This window comes from Wyeomyia smithii, chromosome 3, assembly GCF_029784165.1.
Source record: "Wyeomyia smithii strain HCP4-BCI-WySm-NY-G18 chromosome 3, ASM2978416v1, whole genome shotgun sequence".
Taxonomy (NCBI): domain Eukaryota; kingdom Metazoa; phylum Arthropoda; class Insecta; order Diptera; family Culicidae; genus Wyeomyia; species Wyeomyia smithii.
This window is the reverse complement of record NC_073696.1, coordinates 41,884,297-41,902,998: the sequence shown is the minus strand read 5'-3', so window position 1 is coordinate 41,902,998 and position 18,702 is coordinate 41,884,297. Positions and strand designations below refer to the sequence as shown.

The window sequence follows — 18,702 nt, the reverse complement described above, 5'->3', positions numbered from 1 at the left end:
TGCGATAATATCTTAAAGTGGTAGTCAAATTATGTCTCATATTGAGTAAAAAAGTCTCAGGAATCGGTTGTTTGGTGTCTGATCCACTTAAAATGTCAGCAACATATCAATTTTGCCCCAATTCCCCTACAATACTAAAAATGGTTCTTCTGGACTTTAGATTAACTTGTTTGAAATCTGTTTAATGTAATATGTATCTAGAATATAAGCGATACTCAAAGATACAATAACAATTTGTCTTTGCATGAGCCTCCCTCTTTTGCGGGGAGGGGGTTGCATTTAACGCGATGATGCGAGTGTATCTTATGTCGAAAACGAATTTGACATTAGATACACAAGATTCGTTGCTAGTTTTGCTCACCAGTGTTATATCGACCTCGTTTTCGCGGTATAGCTACACTCGGACTACACTTTTTACCCTGCGACTGTTTTTTTTTTACTTTCCGGACTACACTTTTTTGTTTCTGACTACACTTTTTCTGTCGCGGACTACACCCGAAAGAACTAGAGTGTACTTTTGGGAGTTACCAACACATTCACACGTATGTGACAAAACTGGTTTGTTTTGGTTCTCGTTCCACGTGGTTAAGTGTCAAATAATTTTTTTTCAGCACATTTGCGAGATGGAAATATGAAATGGAAACGGGACAAAATGATGATGGCGATAATGACCCAAAACAAAACAAATTGACAGCTATTATTACGCATACCAATGCAACTACACTGAGATGCTTCTTTTTAAGCTGCAGAGTGCATTCCGGGTGTAGCTACACCGCGAAAACGAATTCGACATAAGAAGCATGAAAAAACACCACCAAAAATATCCCTTGGTTTCAGTTCATGACAAAAATTATAATAATTTTATATTTTTTGCATTTGAGAGCACACAGATTTGATTTCTCGGGGTATTTGTTCAAAAACTAGAAATAATTATCTTTAATTTGTTACTAAAATATCGAAAATCGGGTTGGTTAAAAAATTATGTATTTTTTGAGCTAAAATTATCAAATAAAGCCTTTTTATGGTCACCCTGTTTCGGAGCTGGTCCCCCTACGTTCCAAACAAAAAATACTGACTTTATTTCATCGTCAAAGATCAATTCCTGCTATTTTGAGCATATCACTTTAGATGACCAATTGCGAAATGGGATGTCCATGAAAACGTCATTTTTTGTTTTTGGTATGTCACTAATGGCTCGAAATTGGTTGAGTGATTAAATAATATTCTAAAACAGTATGAAAAAAAATATAGAGCATGTAACCACATGTAATTCTTTGCATAGCAAATGCAAAAACAAACTTGCACGGAATTTTGTTGAAGCATGACTAGGGTAAGGGCACCGGTTTTGGCCATAGTATGTTATGTATGAGAGATATTTGTCCTTCTTCCTTCGAAAAATATGTAATTGAATAAATTCAACGGGGAAATCGGATGAAATCGCCTATATTCTACACTAACAATGAGTTCAAATAATCAAATTATGTTGTATTGTTTACATATTTTCCAATCAAAAAACTTCTCTAGGCTCCTGTTTTGGCCATAGCATTTCTAAATAGGCCACTTGGATGTCCTATTGTGGCCATTTCGCGAAAAAGTTGAAGTCACACGAATTTATTTTATATTTTGACTTTGTCATATAGATATAGGGCCAGTATACATAATAATCAAACTAAATAATGATATTATATTCACACATAGCTAGCTGTTTAATAACACTGACATTACATCATTGACCTATATTAATTTTTCGTCTGTCATTTTTTTTTTCTTCATCTATAGTTTATTGGACACGGCACAAATACAATTCAATGTTTAACGGCGCCAATTATATCTGGTAGCTTACTTTCTAAAGTATCTTAATAACTAAAAGCAAATTTTTTATCCTCGCTGCCGACTACGAGCTGAAACTAAATCTAACTTCAAGCTAGAATATTTTGCATTAAAAGCACAGGTTTGCTGTTTGTTGGTTTTCATTGCCATAGGTAAGCAGCATATTAAATTTGTTCCGCTGCTGGGCCAAGATATTACGGACTGGCATATTGGGTTGTTTCCATCAGGCCTTGAGAGTATCGTGCGGGTCTGATTGCTGTTTCCGGATCCGGGGTCTTAACGTGTTCTTGTCGTTTGGTTGGATGTAGGCGGAAGGGGATAGGACTAAACTGGGGCGTGGATGGATTTCAGGAAAACGTATATAAGGGACATGTAGGATAGGTCACGGCTCGCCAAGACATCACGAACAGGAACAGCCGGCTGCCTACTTTCGGCCTGCAGGGAAGCTATTAATTTAGACCTGGCGTCACGGTGTACAGGCCATGACCAAACAACGTGCTCTATGTCGTGGTAACCTTCACCACAAGCACAGATACCACTCTCCCCGAGCCCAACACGACGGAGATGCGCGTCAAATCTATAGTGATTGGACATAAGCCGGGACATCACGCAAATGAAATCCCGACCTACATCCAACCCCTTGAACCACGGGTTCGTCGATACCTTGGGGATTATGGAATTTAACCACCTTCCCAGTTCCCCCTTGGTCCAAGAATTTTGCCAACTGATGATCGTATTCTGACGTACAAATGCGAAAAATTCATTAAAGGCAATTGGTCTTGCATAAATATCACCGTTTGTTGCGCCCACCTTAGCCAAAGAGTCCGCTTTCTCATTACCCGGTATCGAGCAGTGAGAAGGGACCCACGCTAAGGTAATCTGAAACGATTTTTCGGATAAAGCACTCAGATGTTCCCGTATTTTCCCCAGGAAATACGGAGAGTGCTTAACATCTTTCATCGATCGGAGAGCCTCAATGGAACTGAGACTGTCCGTAAAGATGAAATAACGGTCCGTGGGCATTTTTTCGATAATCCCTAGGGTGTACTGAATTGCAGCTAATTCTGCGACGTAAACAGAAGCAGGATTATCGAGCTTATGGGAGAGGGTTAAATTGTTATTGAAGATACCGAAGCCAGTGGACCCATCAAGAAGTGATCCGTCAGTGTAGTACATATTGTCGCAGTTGATGTTTCGATATTTATTGGAAAAAATTTTAGGGATCTGCTGCACGCGTAAATGATCCGGGATTCCACGAGTTTCTTCTATCATGGATGTATCGAAAAACACAGTAGAATCAGAAGTATTTAATAAGTCGAAACGATTTGGAATATTCGAAGAAGGGTTAATATTTTGGGACATGTGATTGAAATACAATGTCATAAAACGGGTTTGAGAATTAAGTTCGATTAACCTTTCAAAATTTTCAATCACGGGACGGTTCAAGACCTCACATTTGATTAGAATACGAGAAGACAGGCTCCAGAAGCGGTTTTTCAATGGTAGTACTCCAGCTAAGATCTCCAAACTCATCGTATGGGTCGATTGCATGCAACCCAAGGCGATACGCAAACAACGATATTGTATTCGCTCCAGTTTGATCAAATGTGTGTTTGCTGCGGAGCGGAAGCAGAAACACCCGTACTCAATAACAGACAGTATCGTTGTTTGGTAAAGCCTTATAAGGTCTCCTGGGTGGGCTCCCCACCATTGTCCGGTTATTGTACGAAGAAAATTCACTCTTTGTTGACATTTTTTCATCAGATACCTCACGTGACAACCCCAGGTGCTTTTAGAGTCGAACCAGACACCAAGATATTTGTGTACCAAAACCTGAGAAATCGTTTTACCCATTAATTGTGTTTGAAGCTGAGCAGGTTCATGCTTCCTAGAAAAAACTACTATCTCAGTCTTCTCCGGAGAGAATTCGATACCTAGCTGTAAAGCCCAAGCAGACAAATTGTCCAAGGTATCTTGCAATGGTCCTTGCAAATCGGCAGCTTTGGCTCCTGTAACAGAGATTACACTGTCGTCTGCAAGTTGTCTTATCGTGCATGAATTTGCCAGACATTCGTCGATGTCATTTACATAAAAGTTGTAAAGGAGGGGGCTTAAACATGAGCCCTGGGGAAGACCCATGTAGCTAATGCGAAAAGTTGCCAAATCGCCGTGCGTAAAATGCATGTGCTTTTCGGACAACAAATTGTGCAAAAAATTGTTCAAAATTGGAGAAAATCCTTGTCGGTGAAGTTTACCCGAAAGAATGTCAATAGAAACGGAATCAAAAGCCCCCTTAATGTCCAAGAACGCAGACGCCATTTGTTCTTTGCGAGCATACGCCAGCTGAATATCTGTTGAAAGCAACGCAAGACAATCATTCGTCCCTTTGGCACGGCGGAAGCCAAATTGAGTATCTGATAGTAGACCATTTGATTCGACCCAATGGTCTAAACGACGGAGTATCATTTTTTCCATCAATTTCCGGATACAGGATAGCATTGCAATCGGCCTATAAGAGTTGTGATCAGAAGCTGGTTTCCCTGGTTTTTGGATGGCGATCACCTTCACTTGCCTCCAATCCTGCGGTACAATGTTTTGCTCCAAGAACTTATTGAACAAGTTCAACAAGCGCCTCTTGGCATTGCCGGGTAGATTCTTCAACAAGTTGAATTTGATTCTATCTAACCCAGGCGCGTTATTGTTACAGGACAGGAGGGCAACTGAAAATTCTGCCATCGTAAAAGGTGAGACGTATCGCGAACAAAGTTTTGCGCAGGAACAGAGTCCGGACATACTTTCCTGGCAAAATCAAATATCCACCTACTTGAAGACTCCTCGCTTTCGTTGACCGTTACGCGATTCCGCATTCTTCGGGCTGTGTTCCAAAGAGTGCTCATCGATGTCTCCCTCGACGTCTCGTTCACGAACCGACGCCAATATCCGCGTTTCTTTGCTTTAGCCAGGCTTTTAAGCTTGGTATTAAGCTCCGAATACCGTATATAGTCATCGGGTATACCTCCCTTCTGGTAGGCCTTAAATGCGTCGGATCTTTGCGTGTAGACATCGGAGCACTCTTGGTCCCACCACGGAGTGGGAGGCCGTTCTTTGATCGTTACGCCGGGATATTTCTTCGTTTGGGCTTGCAACGCGGCGTCGAGAATCAAGCCCGCGAGGAGGTTGTATTCTTCAAGTGGTGGATGATGTTGAATCGACTCGACCGCTTTTGAAATCATTTCCTCGTATAACTTCCAATCGACATTCCGTGTGAGGTCATACGGAATGTCAATTGGTCGCATGCGAGTTGACCCGTTATTAATTGAAATAAGAATAGGCAGATGGTCGCTACCGTGAGGATCGAGGATTACCTTCCATGTGCAATCCAACCGTAGCGACGTCGAACATAAGGATAGATCCAAAGCGCTTGGGCGCGCTGGAGGTTTCGGGATACGTGTCATTTCACCGTTGTTCAAAATAGTCATGTCGAAGTCATCGCAAAGGTTATAGATTAAAGAGGAGCGGTTATCTTTGTATGGGGAACCCCAAGCCACGCCATGAGAGTTGAAGTCTCCCAAAATCAAACGTGGCGTGGGAAGAAGTTCTATTAAACCAAAGAGCAGCCGTTGCCCAACCTGTGCTCTGGGAGGAATATATATTGAGGCAATACAAAGCTCTTTACCTTGTATTGTCATTTGACATGCGACAACTTCGATGCCTGGAATCGAGGGGAGGTTAATACGATAGAAAGAATAGCACTTTTTAATCCCTAAAAGTACTCCTCCATATGGGGTGTCTCGATCAAGGCGAATAATATTAAAATCATGGAAGTTGAGATCAATATTTGAAGTAAGCCAAGTTTCACAAAGGGAAAATGCATCGCATTTGTTTTTATTTATCAAAACTTTAAACGAATCAATTTTTGGTAAAATACTTCTATAATTCCACTGTAAGACAGAGATAGAATCCTTCATATACGCAGTTGAATTAGGCATCGAAGGATACAATAGCTGCAAGGAGGGGCCATTGGGCAGTCAACTGCTTCAAAAATGATCTAACTGTTGGGAGGAATGCTGTAAGAAAAATTTTAATTGGATCGGGTACATTGAAATTTTCAAAAATCCAGTCCACAATGTCAGAAAATTTCACTAATCCAGAGTTTGTTTCATCAACTGGATGTGCAAAAGGAACAACTGGGGTTTTAGATGTTCCTGGCAGTGCTGGGAACTCCTTCTGGGACTTTAAATTTGCAAGCCCAGGAGGAGTTTGCTTCGGTTTTTCCGCAGCACTGTTTGGTTTGTTCGTACATTTCATTACACTTTGGGAAATCTTAGGACCTTTACGGGGAAGTTTAGGAGAAGAAACATTTTTCCTCTTCCTAGACTCCCCAGGATTGGCATAAGATGTTCCCGCTAGTGAATCGTCAGAATCGGTTTCATCAGAGGGCAACAGATCAAAGGGGTTCGATGTTATGGTAGAAGTGGTCACGGTCTTCTTCAGCATCTCAGCGTAAGAACGCTTTGAACGCTCCTTAAGTGACCGCTTGATTTTATCTCTGCGCTGCATGTACACCGGGCATGTGGAGAGCTCATGCTGGTTTTCCCCACAGTGAATACATTTTTCAGCATTAACACTGCAAGAATCTTCCGCATGAGTCTCCCCACACTTGCTACATCGTGCCTTATTGCAACAGTAGGCGGCTGTGTGGCCTAACTGCTTGCAATTGGTGCAATTCATAACACGGGGTACATACAATCGCACAGGCAGACGAACCCGGTCGATCGAGACGTGGCTAGGGAGTGCAGATCCGGCAAACTTAACGCGAAACGAGTCTGACGGAGTGTAAACTTTTTTACCGCCGACGAGAGACATGGACCGCAATTGTTTACAATCCAAAATCTTCGCCTGTGTTTCGGTATTTTTGAAGCAACCGGTTGCGCTTTTTAGGATACACTCGACAGACAGACTCGAATCGGTTATGACACCGTCGATCTCGTGCGGGTATGTAAACGCGATACTCGCGTGTGAAGAGCTCAGAGCAAGCGATAGCATTGGCCTGTGCCAGATCACTGACCACGACACGGAGCTTGTTAGGTCGGACCTTGGAAATTTCGGTCACGGCCTTGTACCCCTTCGTCAGGTCTTTAGAAATTTGCAGTATGTTTAATCGCTTTGAATTCACTCCTGCCTTTGGACGAAAATAAACAGTATAGCTGCCCTGTTGAGATCCGTCCGGGTAAAGCCTGGGGCGAGGGGGGACTGGAGAATGAACAGGGGAGGGGGTAACAGAAGGGTCAGGGTCAGGGGGTTCGGGGATGGTGGCACGGGAGGCGAGGGATCTATATCCATCGCGCTAAATGTAGCGCACTAGCGAACTAGCGCCGACAAGAACACGTACCTCTTTACTTCTTCCTTCCAGCAATGGTTGTCCGATCGTTCGAAGCTGCACCCAAAGCAGCCAGCAGCACCAGTACAGCAGCACCAATACAGCCACCAGCAGTGAGCCGGGTGTGAGATCACTCAGCACAGCGACACGGACTCGACTGTCAACTGATGGCCTTGAATAATACACTCTTTTGTTTGGCTATTCGTACACACGGACCGGATTGTAATAGAACGACCACTTTGCACGTCCGTTTCTGTCGAGTGTTCGACGCGGAATGATCGTCTGTCATTAAAAAGCTTCCGCTCTTTCCTTTTTCACATAGAAACTTTTTCGTATTATTTGCTAACATCAACTTCGGTAACTCAAGTGCCATTTATTATAGGCAAGTTAAGGTTGAGAATCCGAAGCGTTAGTGTTGGTAAATACAAATGAAGTTACAGATTTGTAAATAATCTGAACAAACGGAGACTTTCTAATCCCAAACCAATTTTGTAGTTTCACATATCTCATGCGATTCAAATATCAGCCCGAAAAACTCCATACATTTCATGTTTTGCATAAACATCAATACGTTACCATGGTTTTGTTTACATATGGCCAATATCAGGATTATGAATCATGGAATTGCATTGATATGTGGCCAAGAATGGATCAATGAACGTTTTTGGAAGCTGTAGGTAATTTTGATATTGCGGAGAAAAATCACACCAAAATGTCTACTTTTTTTATCCATGTGCTGCAGTAAGTTGTGCCTGATGCTGGTAACAAGATTTGTTATAGAAATTGGCAAATTTGAACAAAGTCTAGCTCTATGAAAAATAGCTTGCAAACTACCTAAACGTTAGGCTGTATAGTGAACTGGAGAAAGCATAGTTAGTTCCTTCATTAAAACTAAAATACGCAAATTTATTTGCTTAAGTTGTAACAGTTTTGTTGAATAGTATCAGCAGGTTCATAACAAACGGGAAGACAAAAAGATGATCCTTTTTTTGCTCGTCAACTTCCAGTGGATGTTCATGAAGTCTTCACAATCTTACCTCTAAATGGTTTAAAAAAGAGAGCCCCACGAAAATATGTGCAAAATATATCTAATTTATGTAGGGCAAGGACGGATTTTATCAGTCGAAAAATAACGGACTTCAAACTTCTGAATTTCGATCAAAATCGTCAATTTTAGCAATGGGAAAAGCAATGAAAAATCCCTGAATAAACATCAATTGGAAAAAATAAACTAAAATTGGACCACAAAACAGATTGGTGTCTTACCATACTTATGTAGTTTTAATAAGAACTAATCACGTTTGTATACAAGCATAATATATTAAATACAATAATGATTCAAAGTAAGAAGTTTTCTTTAGGTTCTATGAAAAAATTAATAATCGAGTCATTTAGTTGATAGCAGTTTTATTTTTTTTTTTGCTTTTTTCTGTGTTGATCTAAAATTTTTTCTAAACTTATTTCTCACAATAACAAATATCAGGTACGGTGATTTCGCTTGTTTTACACATCACTTTTTCGCATCCGACGTTTTTCTTCTTCTTCTAATCGCTTCTTCGCTCTTACTTCTATTTGAAATTATAGGAAATAGATTTAGAACTATTTTCTCAATACACTTTTTTCTTGTAACAATTTTTTACAAATCAAAGCCAATCAAAACTGCTATCCGGAATAGAAGTCTCAGGAGAAAGGTATTTTTTTCCTGAGACTGTTTGAAGTGAAATATTGACAATGTTTGCTCTGTTTCGAGTTTTTCGGTATTGGAAGTGATTGAAAACTGTCAGCCATCTAAACAATGCCCCAGTTCCCGCAGGTAATTCGGGTCGGCATTTGCAGAGAATAAAGCAACAGCAAGGAAAATGACAGAACTTCAAGAAGCTGAATTCTCGGTTTTCTACCCTTTGCTGCCTATTGTATCGGAAGAGATCGTTTCAGAAGGATTGGAAAACTTGGCTTTGATTTGTAATGAATCTCCGTGTTTTCAGCTTTTTTTTACTATCAAGACGTTTTATGTTGTTGAGTCACGTCTTACCAAATCGGCTATAATTGAATTTTACTCTGCTCTGCGTATTTGTGTAAATAACAGGTACTTTGAAGTATGTGATTTTATTTCTTTCCCCAACAATCTTTGTTTCCGCTCTGCTTGCTGGTGGTATTATGTGTTGATTGAAATAAAAGATTTTTTTTTTATTTCTCAGCAAACAAACTATCAATTGCGTATGACACCAAACATATGCTATGCGAAACTGACGGTCAGCTCAATATACAAATCTAAATTGCACTTAAAGGAGAAACTATTCAGAGCGGAAGCACATTGCATTATTGTAGTTAGACGACAGAGGAAAAAAATAGTAAACTTCCTTCAACCTTTCTTACTGATAGAGATCACAATCGGTTTGCCTGAATTAACTACAAGTTTTAAGATATTATTCGATTGCTTTTCAATGGGTTTCGCCGCTGCAATCGGTTTTAAAGGTTATTGATTTGGTCTTTTGATTGTGCTTTTGATGTTTTACCTGCGGCGGTTGGTGTTATACTTATCTGTAAATTCCAATTCACATACCGGAGATTCGATATTCAAAAAGATGGCACAATGTACATGAATTGGAATTTCGATACGCTGTTGCTGCATGCATTAACGCCTCACCGTCCGCAGTTGCTTAGTTGTTTTTTTTTTGTTTAGCAAACTTTCTCGCTTTTAGTTATCACATTTTTGATCTTCTACCTCTTGCATTTGTTTTCAAATGCGTTTTTTTTTTTTGGCTTCCATTGAGTTTTTTACTTAACATGATTAACTGGTGGAGTAAAAAAACCACTGTGATAAACGGAAGCTTGAATTTCCACCCCCTTTTCCCAGTAATCGTAACAGTCAATATGCGTCATTGAATTTTCAAAGAAACGCACCGGTGTCAACTGTCAACAAAAATCGAGAACTTTTGTTCCCATTTGGAGCGCTTAAAAACGCTTTATTGGCAAACAAGCACTTTCAGGACACATTTTAAAACTCAAAACTTTTAGTGTACATGAAATTGACGATTTTTTTTTCTAATGAAAAATCTGCGTCATAAAAAGTGCGCTATTCATTATTGTTTGAGTTTGACAGTCTAAAATTATAAGTTCACCTAAGCATATCATCTTTCCCATTTTTCAACACATGTATTACAAGTATTTTTCTTGAATTGTTTACATGCCGCATCGACGCGCAATGAATAATTGTATGCCGTTTGGTGAATTGCAAATTATAAAATAATGTGCGTTGTAGTAGTAAACCTAAACGTATGAATTACGAACCTCATCTCCTCGTTTTAACAATAGATTCAAATGTACTAGACTGTCAAAAAATCGATGTTCATATCAGGTGCTCTGTCATAACACCGTCTCTGGCAAGAGTATGCCTATGCGATACCAAAGCGTATCCAACAAACCATGAATTTTCGCTCACTCCGAAAGTTGAACGATAAAAAAAACTCCCACTGACAAATGAATGTTTAGTTTCCTGTCTTATTTTCCTTAAGCAAAGAACAAACGCTTCTTAAACGAAGGTTCATTACTTTGTATCTAATTTTACTGCTAAATTGTTCCTGGTCTACAACACTTGCGATCCATGCGAAACTAACCAACACTGCAGGAAACTTAACTTTTGAAGACGAAATTTTACAAAACTGCAAGCGTCGGTCAGAGCTTTCGGCGGTTTCACAAATGCCATGGAACCATAACAAATATTCTGATTATAAAATAAGCTAGTAATTCATTGACAATGGAAAATCTGCACCTTGTTCGAATTATTGTTTTGGTGAGATTTTATTTTTTTTTTCAATCTCGCTGCAACCAACGGCAGAGTTTCATTAGAACGTACCAAGTAGGAAACAATGGCAGTTTTTCCATCATCGATAGCGAACAAGTCTTTCCAGGAGAAGGCAACCGTAGAAAACAAAACTATCGAACAAAAATGACACAAATATGATTGATGCATATGTATGCTAATGTAATTTTTTTCCAAAACAAAGACGACGGTGATTGCGATGGAAGCAAACATCGTGCTAACGTGTGCACAAAACTCAATCCAGCAGATAAAATTTTAACCCTGCTCGCTTGCTTGCCTTAAGATTTTTTTCAACCGCGTCGAAAGTTAATGACTAACTGCAAAAGATGCCTGATATAATATGACTGCATTCTGGTCTCCTAAATCATCTAAATGTTTCTTCCATCGCAAAGTAAAGAATAGAAAGTACTTTTTTTCATTTCGCAAAATGTCTTTCGGAAAGAATTATGCTTTGAGCGATTTAATCATGACCAACAGAAAATAAACACCAATAAAATGTGATCGTGAACTGTTTGGTGATTAGCTAAATGATAGATGAGCGTATATAACCTAGCCCAATTACCTGACGGATCTGCGCAAATATTGAACCCAGTAGACATAGAGCATCTGCAACGCTTTTCGGTGATCAGATTTTACGTCAGGTAAAAATTATACCTAGAGTTTGAAGGATATTGCCTTTTCGTTCGTTGATACCGTTTTTTAAGCATCTTTTCTGCCGCAGAGATACTAAGCTCTAACCCGTTGTTCCACGTTGTAAGTATATATTTTTTTTAGTTTTCCTCATGGTTTTCCCTTTGCTATAAAAATTGTCTCTCGCTTGCTAACTTCTCTATTAGGAGTTTCTCTTCTGTCCGAATGAAGGGTTCAATATCAGCTCAGTCCAATTTAGATACGTTTTCCGAATGTTTAACAACTGGACTTTGTTGCAAACCTACACACTAGCAGAATAACGAAAGGCAAACCGGTACTTTTCTAAGTTCGTGTATCCTTCGTTTACAGCAGCATATCGTCTTCCTTGAAGAATAACGAGTCTCTCTCCTTTGCAATACTATGTACACATGTTTTTTTTTTGTTGTTGATCGCTGCAAACTAGTTCCCGGTTTGTGTATTCTCCAGAATTAGTTAATTCGCTAGGTTTGCTTAAAAAATGTTGATGTCTCTAGTTCATCAACCCGTACACAACGATGATGTAGTATGCTGGTTATACCGGTAGGTTCCGCACGATGCACTTTTCTCATCCACTCGATCCACGTTCTCTCGGGTTTTCGCTAACACTCGGATGCCGCATTCCTCCTCCACAATAGTTTACAGATTTAGTTTGTATGTTTGTGTGTGTTTATGGGAACCATTTGAATTCTTCAGTATCTTCTCTCGTTTCTTATAGAACAATTTTTAAAAAGGTTTTTTTTCTTGAACAAAAATGTAATAATTTGAAGACTCCATTTCTCTCTTGTAAATGTGTGACTAACCCACACGTTCAGCAGCTTGATTCCTAACATGAAACTCGTGCAGTTTCTCGGCGCGTCGTGTATTTTACGTTTCTTTCGTCGATGTTTGCTCGGAAGCGATATCATATGTTCCGAAGCAAAATGCGCCGATTAGTTTGTTCTTTATTTGATTTTGTTTTTTTTTTCTTCTGCAGCTACTGGTATGCGGGTGTATGATGCAATTACTGTGGGAGAAGGGCTTATTTGCTAATGTTTTGTTCCTCCTGCGTATTGTTTGGATCGTCCAGCCTGGGTACATACAGAGCCGGATCGATCACCTTGGGGATCGGTTTGATTTCGGTACCGAGCTCCTTCTCAATACGGTGCAAATCGAATCGATCTTCGTAAGTTATTAGGTTGATAGCAATACCTGCAAAAAAGCAAACAAAATATGGGTTATTCATTTTAACTCAAAGTTTCAGTAACTTACCCAAATGTCCAAAGCGTCCGGATCTACCAATTCTGTGCAGATAAGTCTCCGCCATCTTGGGGAAATCAAAGTTAATAACAACGTTCACAGCCTGTACATCGATACCGCGCGTGAAGAGATCGGAGCAGACCAGATTCCGGCACAGCCCGGATCGGAAGTCATGGAAAACACGGTTTCGGTGAGCCTGCTGCATCTTGGCGTGAATGTAGTAGCAGCAGTAGCCCAGCTCGGTTATCTTTTTCGCCAACAGTTCGACACGCTGTGTCGAATTGCAGAAAATGATCGATTGGTTGATCTGCAGCTTTGAGAATAGGGTATTGAGGCAGTGCACCTTCTGCCGCTCCTGGACGAATGCATAGTACTGGGTAACACCCTTCAGAGTTAACTCTTCCATCAGATTAATTTCGTAAGGCTCGCGCAAATGTTTTTCCATGAAGTTCTTTACACTTAGCGGGAATGTCGCCGAGAACAGAAGAATCTGGCGCTCTCTCGGCAATTTCATAATGACATGATCCAGCATGCCTTTGAAGTCTTGCGAAAGCAGTTTGTCCGCCTCGTCTAATACTAACATACGGCAGTTGGCCATATTCGCCACCTCTTTGTCCATCAAGTCAAGTATACGGCCGGGCGTCGCGATGATCACTTGAACTGTGAAATAGTGAAGCAAAAAAAGACGGTTAGTCCATGGAAATTTCCTCTGCTGTCAATAAAGTCACGAAAAACGACGATCAGTAAATTTGGCAAAATAAAGTTTTGCATCATAGATTATTCCGAGGAACATCTCAATGGCTGAGGGGTTATCATCATTATAATATAGACGGGTAAAAACGCAAACGTTTTTCGGAAACAATTACCTTTCTGATATATTCTCATAATATCATCCTTGAGGTTAGTACCACCGGTGGTCACCATAACCCGGATATGCATGTGTTTGGCAAGCTCAATGCAAATCTGTGATGTTTGCAGTGCCAGCTCGCGCGTTGGCACGATGATCAACGCCTGGATATAATCCTTGCTCGGATCCACTTGTTCTAGTACAGGAATACTGTACGCGCCCGTTTTGCCGGTACCGTTCTTGGCCCTCGCCAAGATATCCTTACCCACTAGTGCAATTGGGATGGCGGCTTCTTGGATTGGCGACGGCTTCTCCCATCCCTTTTCGAAGATGCCCATCAGCAGCTCACGCTTCAGACAGAACTCTTCAAACTCGTTGCCTCGAGTGTCTGTAACATCCTGCCAAAGAAAAGTTGAAATAGAGAATATAATGCCTGCTGATTTCTTAAGTGCTTTCTGAGAAACTAAGCTGTTTTGGAAGCCAAATTGTTCAACTTACGCTTGTCTTAATTCTAGTATCTTTGGGCGGTATTTTGAGTTTGGCTTTCCATCCCATGTCATCCACTTTATTCTCGCTGTTAAAGAGGGGAAAATAAGCACAAGAAAAGAAAAGTTAGTTAACAGAAAAATGCGACTGAACAAGTTGTAGCTTACCCTTTCTGGCTGATGTGATTATTAGAATTCAGCGTTTCAGTCATCATGATTGCAGTAGAGTGCACGGACTATTTTTTTTTCTACTGGTGTTTTTAGCTCCTACAAAGATTTTCGCTTATTTTACTATTCCTCCGTTGTCCTCTTCCAGTTATAAAACAACTCTCGTGGGTGATTTTATTTTTCGCTTTTTAAAACCGCACTCCAGATGCTTGTTCCACTTTTACTCTGCGTTTAAAAACTATGCTTACGCTTAGAATGCTTACACTTTAAGTTGGTTTATTCACACTTCTAGTTTTTTTATGTTCTGTTTGTATATTCGTGGTTGCGAAGTTTACCGTTATCTCAGTATCATTTGTTTAGCCTTGTGTACACCTTTTCCCTAGTTTGTTTTCGTAACCACTTTTCTTCGTTATTTTACAACTAATGTAGCATAAATAATAAATTAAAGTCTTGACCTCTTCACCTTATTCCCCGCGGTTTGGTGACTTTTTCTCTTCTGTTTAGGATGTCTCTTCTTATCACTTATAAAAAACTTTTTACACCATGCACTTTGAATATTACGTTTGAAAGATCTTCCCCACTGTACAATTGAATGGACGAGCAAAAACAGCTGACACAGCTTACACGCACCCAAACTCTACGCAAAGCTGTCGTTTGGCAAAATTTTTGCTCTAGTGTCTGTAGGTAAGTGTTTTTTGTTTGATTTTTTTTTTCGTTTGGTTTTCTCTCAACTGTATTTTATGGACAGAACTTGCCCGCAGAGAATCACAGTTTGCTGGAAATCTTCCTCGATTGATTCAAGCGTGCACTTTCGCCGGTCAAAGCCCGCGGATGGCTAGCTCCTTTTGAAAACGTGCTGTACGTTTGCCAACTGCACTGATTAGCTTCTGCAACGGAGAGGAAAATGCATTAGTGAATGTTGGACATTTTATGACGTGGCTAATCTAATCAAACGTTAGTAATATTGTATATTTATTTGCCATTATCTCCATCGCATTTCTTATCTACATCGAAATTTTTACTATACTCATTAAATGAGAAAATAATTTATTTTTAATTAGATGTTTTTACAAAAAAAATATCATTTAAACTACACCCACAAATGTAATACCCCGTCGAATGTATTAAAAATTAAACTTTATAGCATTGAACAGGGACGACTTTTCCATTGGTGCAACCTTTGCATTGCACACGGAAACAGACTAAAAAATAAATTTCCAATCGAAATTTACATATAAATTTACCAATTTTCAGTTTTCTAAATAGTAACAAAGAGAATGACTTGCGTTTTTCAGCGGGCATGATTGTTTTTACTGCTTCAAACGGTGACTTTCATAATTTGGTGTTGAACAGGTAGGTTCAAAAATCACGAGTCGCCCCTGGCATTGAACATAAATCATGTTATAAGAATGCGTCTTAGTGCATGAATTGGAACGTTTCTGAATGCCAGTAAAGATTAGGTACAATTAAAAATAATTGCACAATGAGCTCAGAATCACTGAAAATAACCGTAAAAAACCGAAACATAAAATGACCGAGTACTCAATACCAAAAATTTATTTTAATCATCTCAATACACCTCTAAATACCAGATCAAAAAAATTTCAAACCTTTCATGAAAAGCATTCAAACTGTTTCCTGCTGAAGGTTTCAAAAAAATATATATTATCATCCAAGTTAGCGAGTGCCATCCGTATCGCCATCGCAAAGTTAAACAAGTGAACTTATAGTAAATAACGATATACACATTTCGTCTGGCGTAAACCGCTCTGCAGCCACCAGACGGCGTATTTTCACCTATTTCGAGGTTATGTCAGCAGCGTCAAAAATGGAGTAGAAGCGCAAGAAGCGAGAAAGTAAAATAACTAGAAGAAATCTATCCTTCATCGAGTACAATGATCGCTAATCTTATCGAACTGTGAAACTAGGCGAAACCGGTGTACGGTAGAAGATGACTAAATTAGTATGTATATTAACTCTAACGTTTATGAGAAACTGATGTTTTTCTTAGGCAATCCTAGATAAAAATCAATCCACACCAAACTTTAATAGTTCATTGTTCAAATCAAAGCCTGAAAACCATCTTACGGAAGTACCAGCCGAAAACGAGGAAAAAAATTGCCACCTCTTTGTGCTGCACTTTCTTTTATGCTGCTTCTTTTTCTTTCCTTATTGTTCGGACAAGACAAAAGCACAAAATGTGACGTCACATAGTAATCTTGGGCATAATTTATACCACTATCAGCGATTTATTAGAAATTAATAAAATATCAGAAGATTGCTATCTAGTTATTATAACTGAATTTGCTTTCATATCGAGGGAACACATTCGACAAAATTAAACATGGCCTTCGAGTTCGAACACCACAGCGGCTCTCATTTTTTTTCGGCTGCCATTTACAGCCATCAAGGAAACGTGTTTCAATTTAATGATCCATTTTCAGGCAGAAATGTAGCCGATTCGTAGCAATTATAGTCGCATATCGCAACGCCACCACATGCAGATAGGAATAGTGATTTGAAATTACCTTAGTTTTTTGAATTACTCATTAGCTGCTACTTTGCACTGCCGCTGAATCGTTTAGCTGAAAACTTGCAAAAACTTTTTTTCACGTCTTCTCTCTTGCGCCGTAACTTCTTTACTTGATGCCAACACTCAATGTAATGAACGGCTACGCGAGCCGCTGCCGCTGCCTGACGAACAGCGATGCCAGGGAAGCGAGACTATCTTCAATGAAACATATTACAGCTGAGAAAGAGTGATAAATGTACAAGATGTGCTAAATAATGCGGATTACATAATAAAAACTAATTTTCGGTTTCAAATAAAATTCTCCTGACAGTAAGGCAGCTTCCAGAAACCTACTTTATTATTGATTGTAGGTTTTCCAATTCAAAATAACAAAAGAAATCGGCGAACGTTTCAGTTTTATACAATAACGAAAACTCAATTAATAGGTAATACTGATACTCTTCCCATATGTTCATTTTGGCTCGTAAGTTTGACAGTAAATTTGGGTCACAGTCAGATAAGAGTAAATTACGAACATATTAACCTACATTTCAATATCGTACTACCGGATATCCAGTATACCATGTTTTAAATTTTGTTCATAATTTTACAAAGACTTTTGAAGTAAACCGGCAGCTCTGTAATTATACGGCAAAGCAACCAAAGTAACGGTGATTTGGCTTAACGGATGACAGCGGACGAAGAAAAACGATAAAAACGTACTATAAATATAGCTCTGTGCGATATTTTCAACACTCTCATGAAACAGGGATACCAGAAGTGCAGATTTGTTCACGAAACATATTGATAGATTTAATTTTAATTTTTAATCCGAGTGCAGATTTTATTAATTTCCAGGATTCCACAGTTTCTGCATTTTTGACAGAGTCACCTAACATTTGTGCAGACTTCCTTATAATCTCCGAAATTCACATATATACCAGAATTAATGTTAATTCCTAGGGGCAAGTCACTACTGATATACAGTCGAATCCATCTATTACGACAATTTATATAACGACAAATCTCTCAAAAGCGACATTCTCAATGGTTTATTTTGCTTTATATATAAAAATTATTCGTTTTATAGCTACATTTTTCTATAACGACGGTTCCTTGCGAAGTCACTATAAAGCGCTTCGACTGTATTACGAAATATTTCCAATATTTGATATTCCAAAGTATTTATCGTTGAGTTTTCTGGCACCTGTCTACCTATCAGGGTTGATATTTGTTGAAACTCTTGAGTGAAAGTAAAAAATGAGTCCATAAACGTTATTTTTTTACAATCCTTTCAGAGTTGTCCCTTCCCGCTTTTTGCATGGAAGTGAACTGTCAAAACACCTCATCATATTTCATGCGATGGAAGCAAGACAACAAAATCGGTTTATCAGTTAACGAAGATTTTCAAGGCATCGGTCAGTGTCAGTGAAAAAGTGTTTCGGTGAGGTTTATTTTGGTTGAGTGGACTGTTTTTTTCTTTTTCGCTTTGAAGTGAAGATTATTTGGTTGGATTTGTCGTCAAATTTTATTCCGTAACCGTGAACGATGCGCGCGATCTATTTCATCTGAGTATAACAGCACGTTACTAGGACGAAAATCTATTGTATCTGAAAGAGTGCTGCGATCATTGGAAGTGAAAATTGAAAATGATTGGCTGTAATTTTCGAAGAATTTTGCTGGGGAAAATGGCTTATCAGCACTGCTACCTATATCACAACTCCTTGACAGTACATTATTGTCGGAGTCTGT

At 39.3% G+C, this 18,702-nt stretch overlaps 1 protein-coding gene across 1 annotated transcript; it reads right to left on the bottom strand.

Annotated features, from left to right (window-relative positions):
* Positions 1–8,600: 8,600 nt before the first annotated feature.
* LOC129727968 (ATP-dependent RNA helicase me31b) lies at positions 8,601–17,123 on the bottom strand. The gene is made up of 6 exons (XM_055686299.1): positions 16,967–17,123; positions 14,439–15,325; positions 14,284–14,359; positions 13,805–14,183; positions 12,951–13,598; positions 8,601–12,890 (listed from the first exon to the last, which is right to left on the bottom strand). Exons 2-6 carry the CDS (start codon positions 14,483–14,485, stop codon positions 12,721–12,723), a joined length of 1,320 nt encoding a protein of 439 aa, XP_055542274.1. The 5' UTR covers positions 14,486–15,325; positions 16,967–17,123; the 3' UTR covers positions 8,601–12,720.
* Positions 17,124–18,702: the final 1,579 nt, after the last annotated feature.

Excerpts from the sequence above, each read along its gene's own strand:
- LOC129727968 (XM_055686299.1), bottom strand. The coding sequence starts at position 14,485 with ATGATGACTGAAACGCTGAATTCTAATAATCACATCAGCCAGAAAGG. Across the intron at positions 14,184-14,283 it reads ATACTAGAATTAAGACAAGC|GATGTTACAGACACTCGAGG; the intron begins GTAAGTTGAACA and ends TTTCTTTGGCAG. Across the intron at positions 13,599-13,804 it reads TATGAGAATATATCAGAAAG|TTCAAGTGATCATCGCGACG; the intron begins GTAATTGTTTCC and ends ACTATTTCACAG.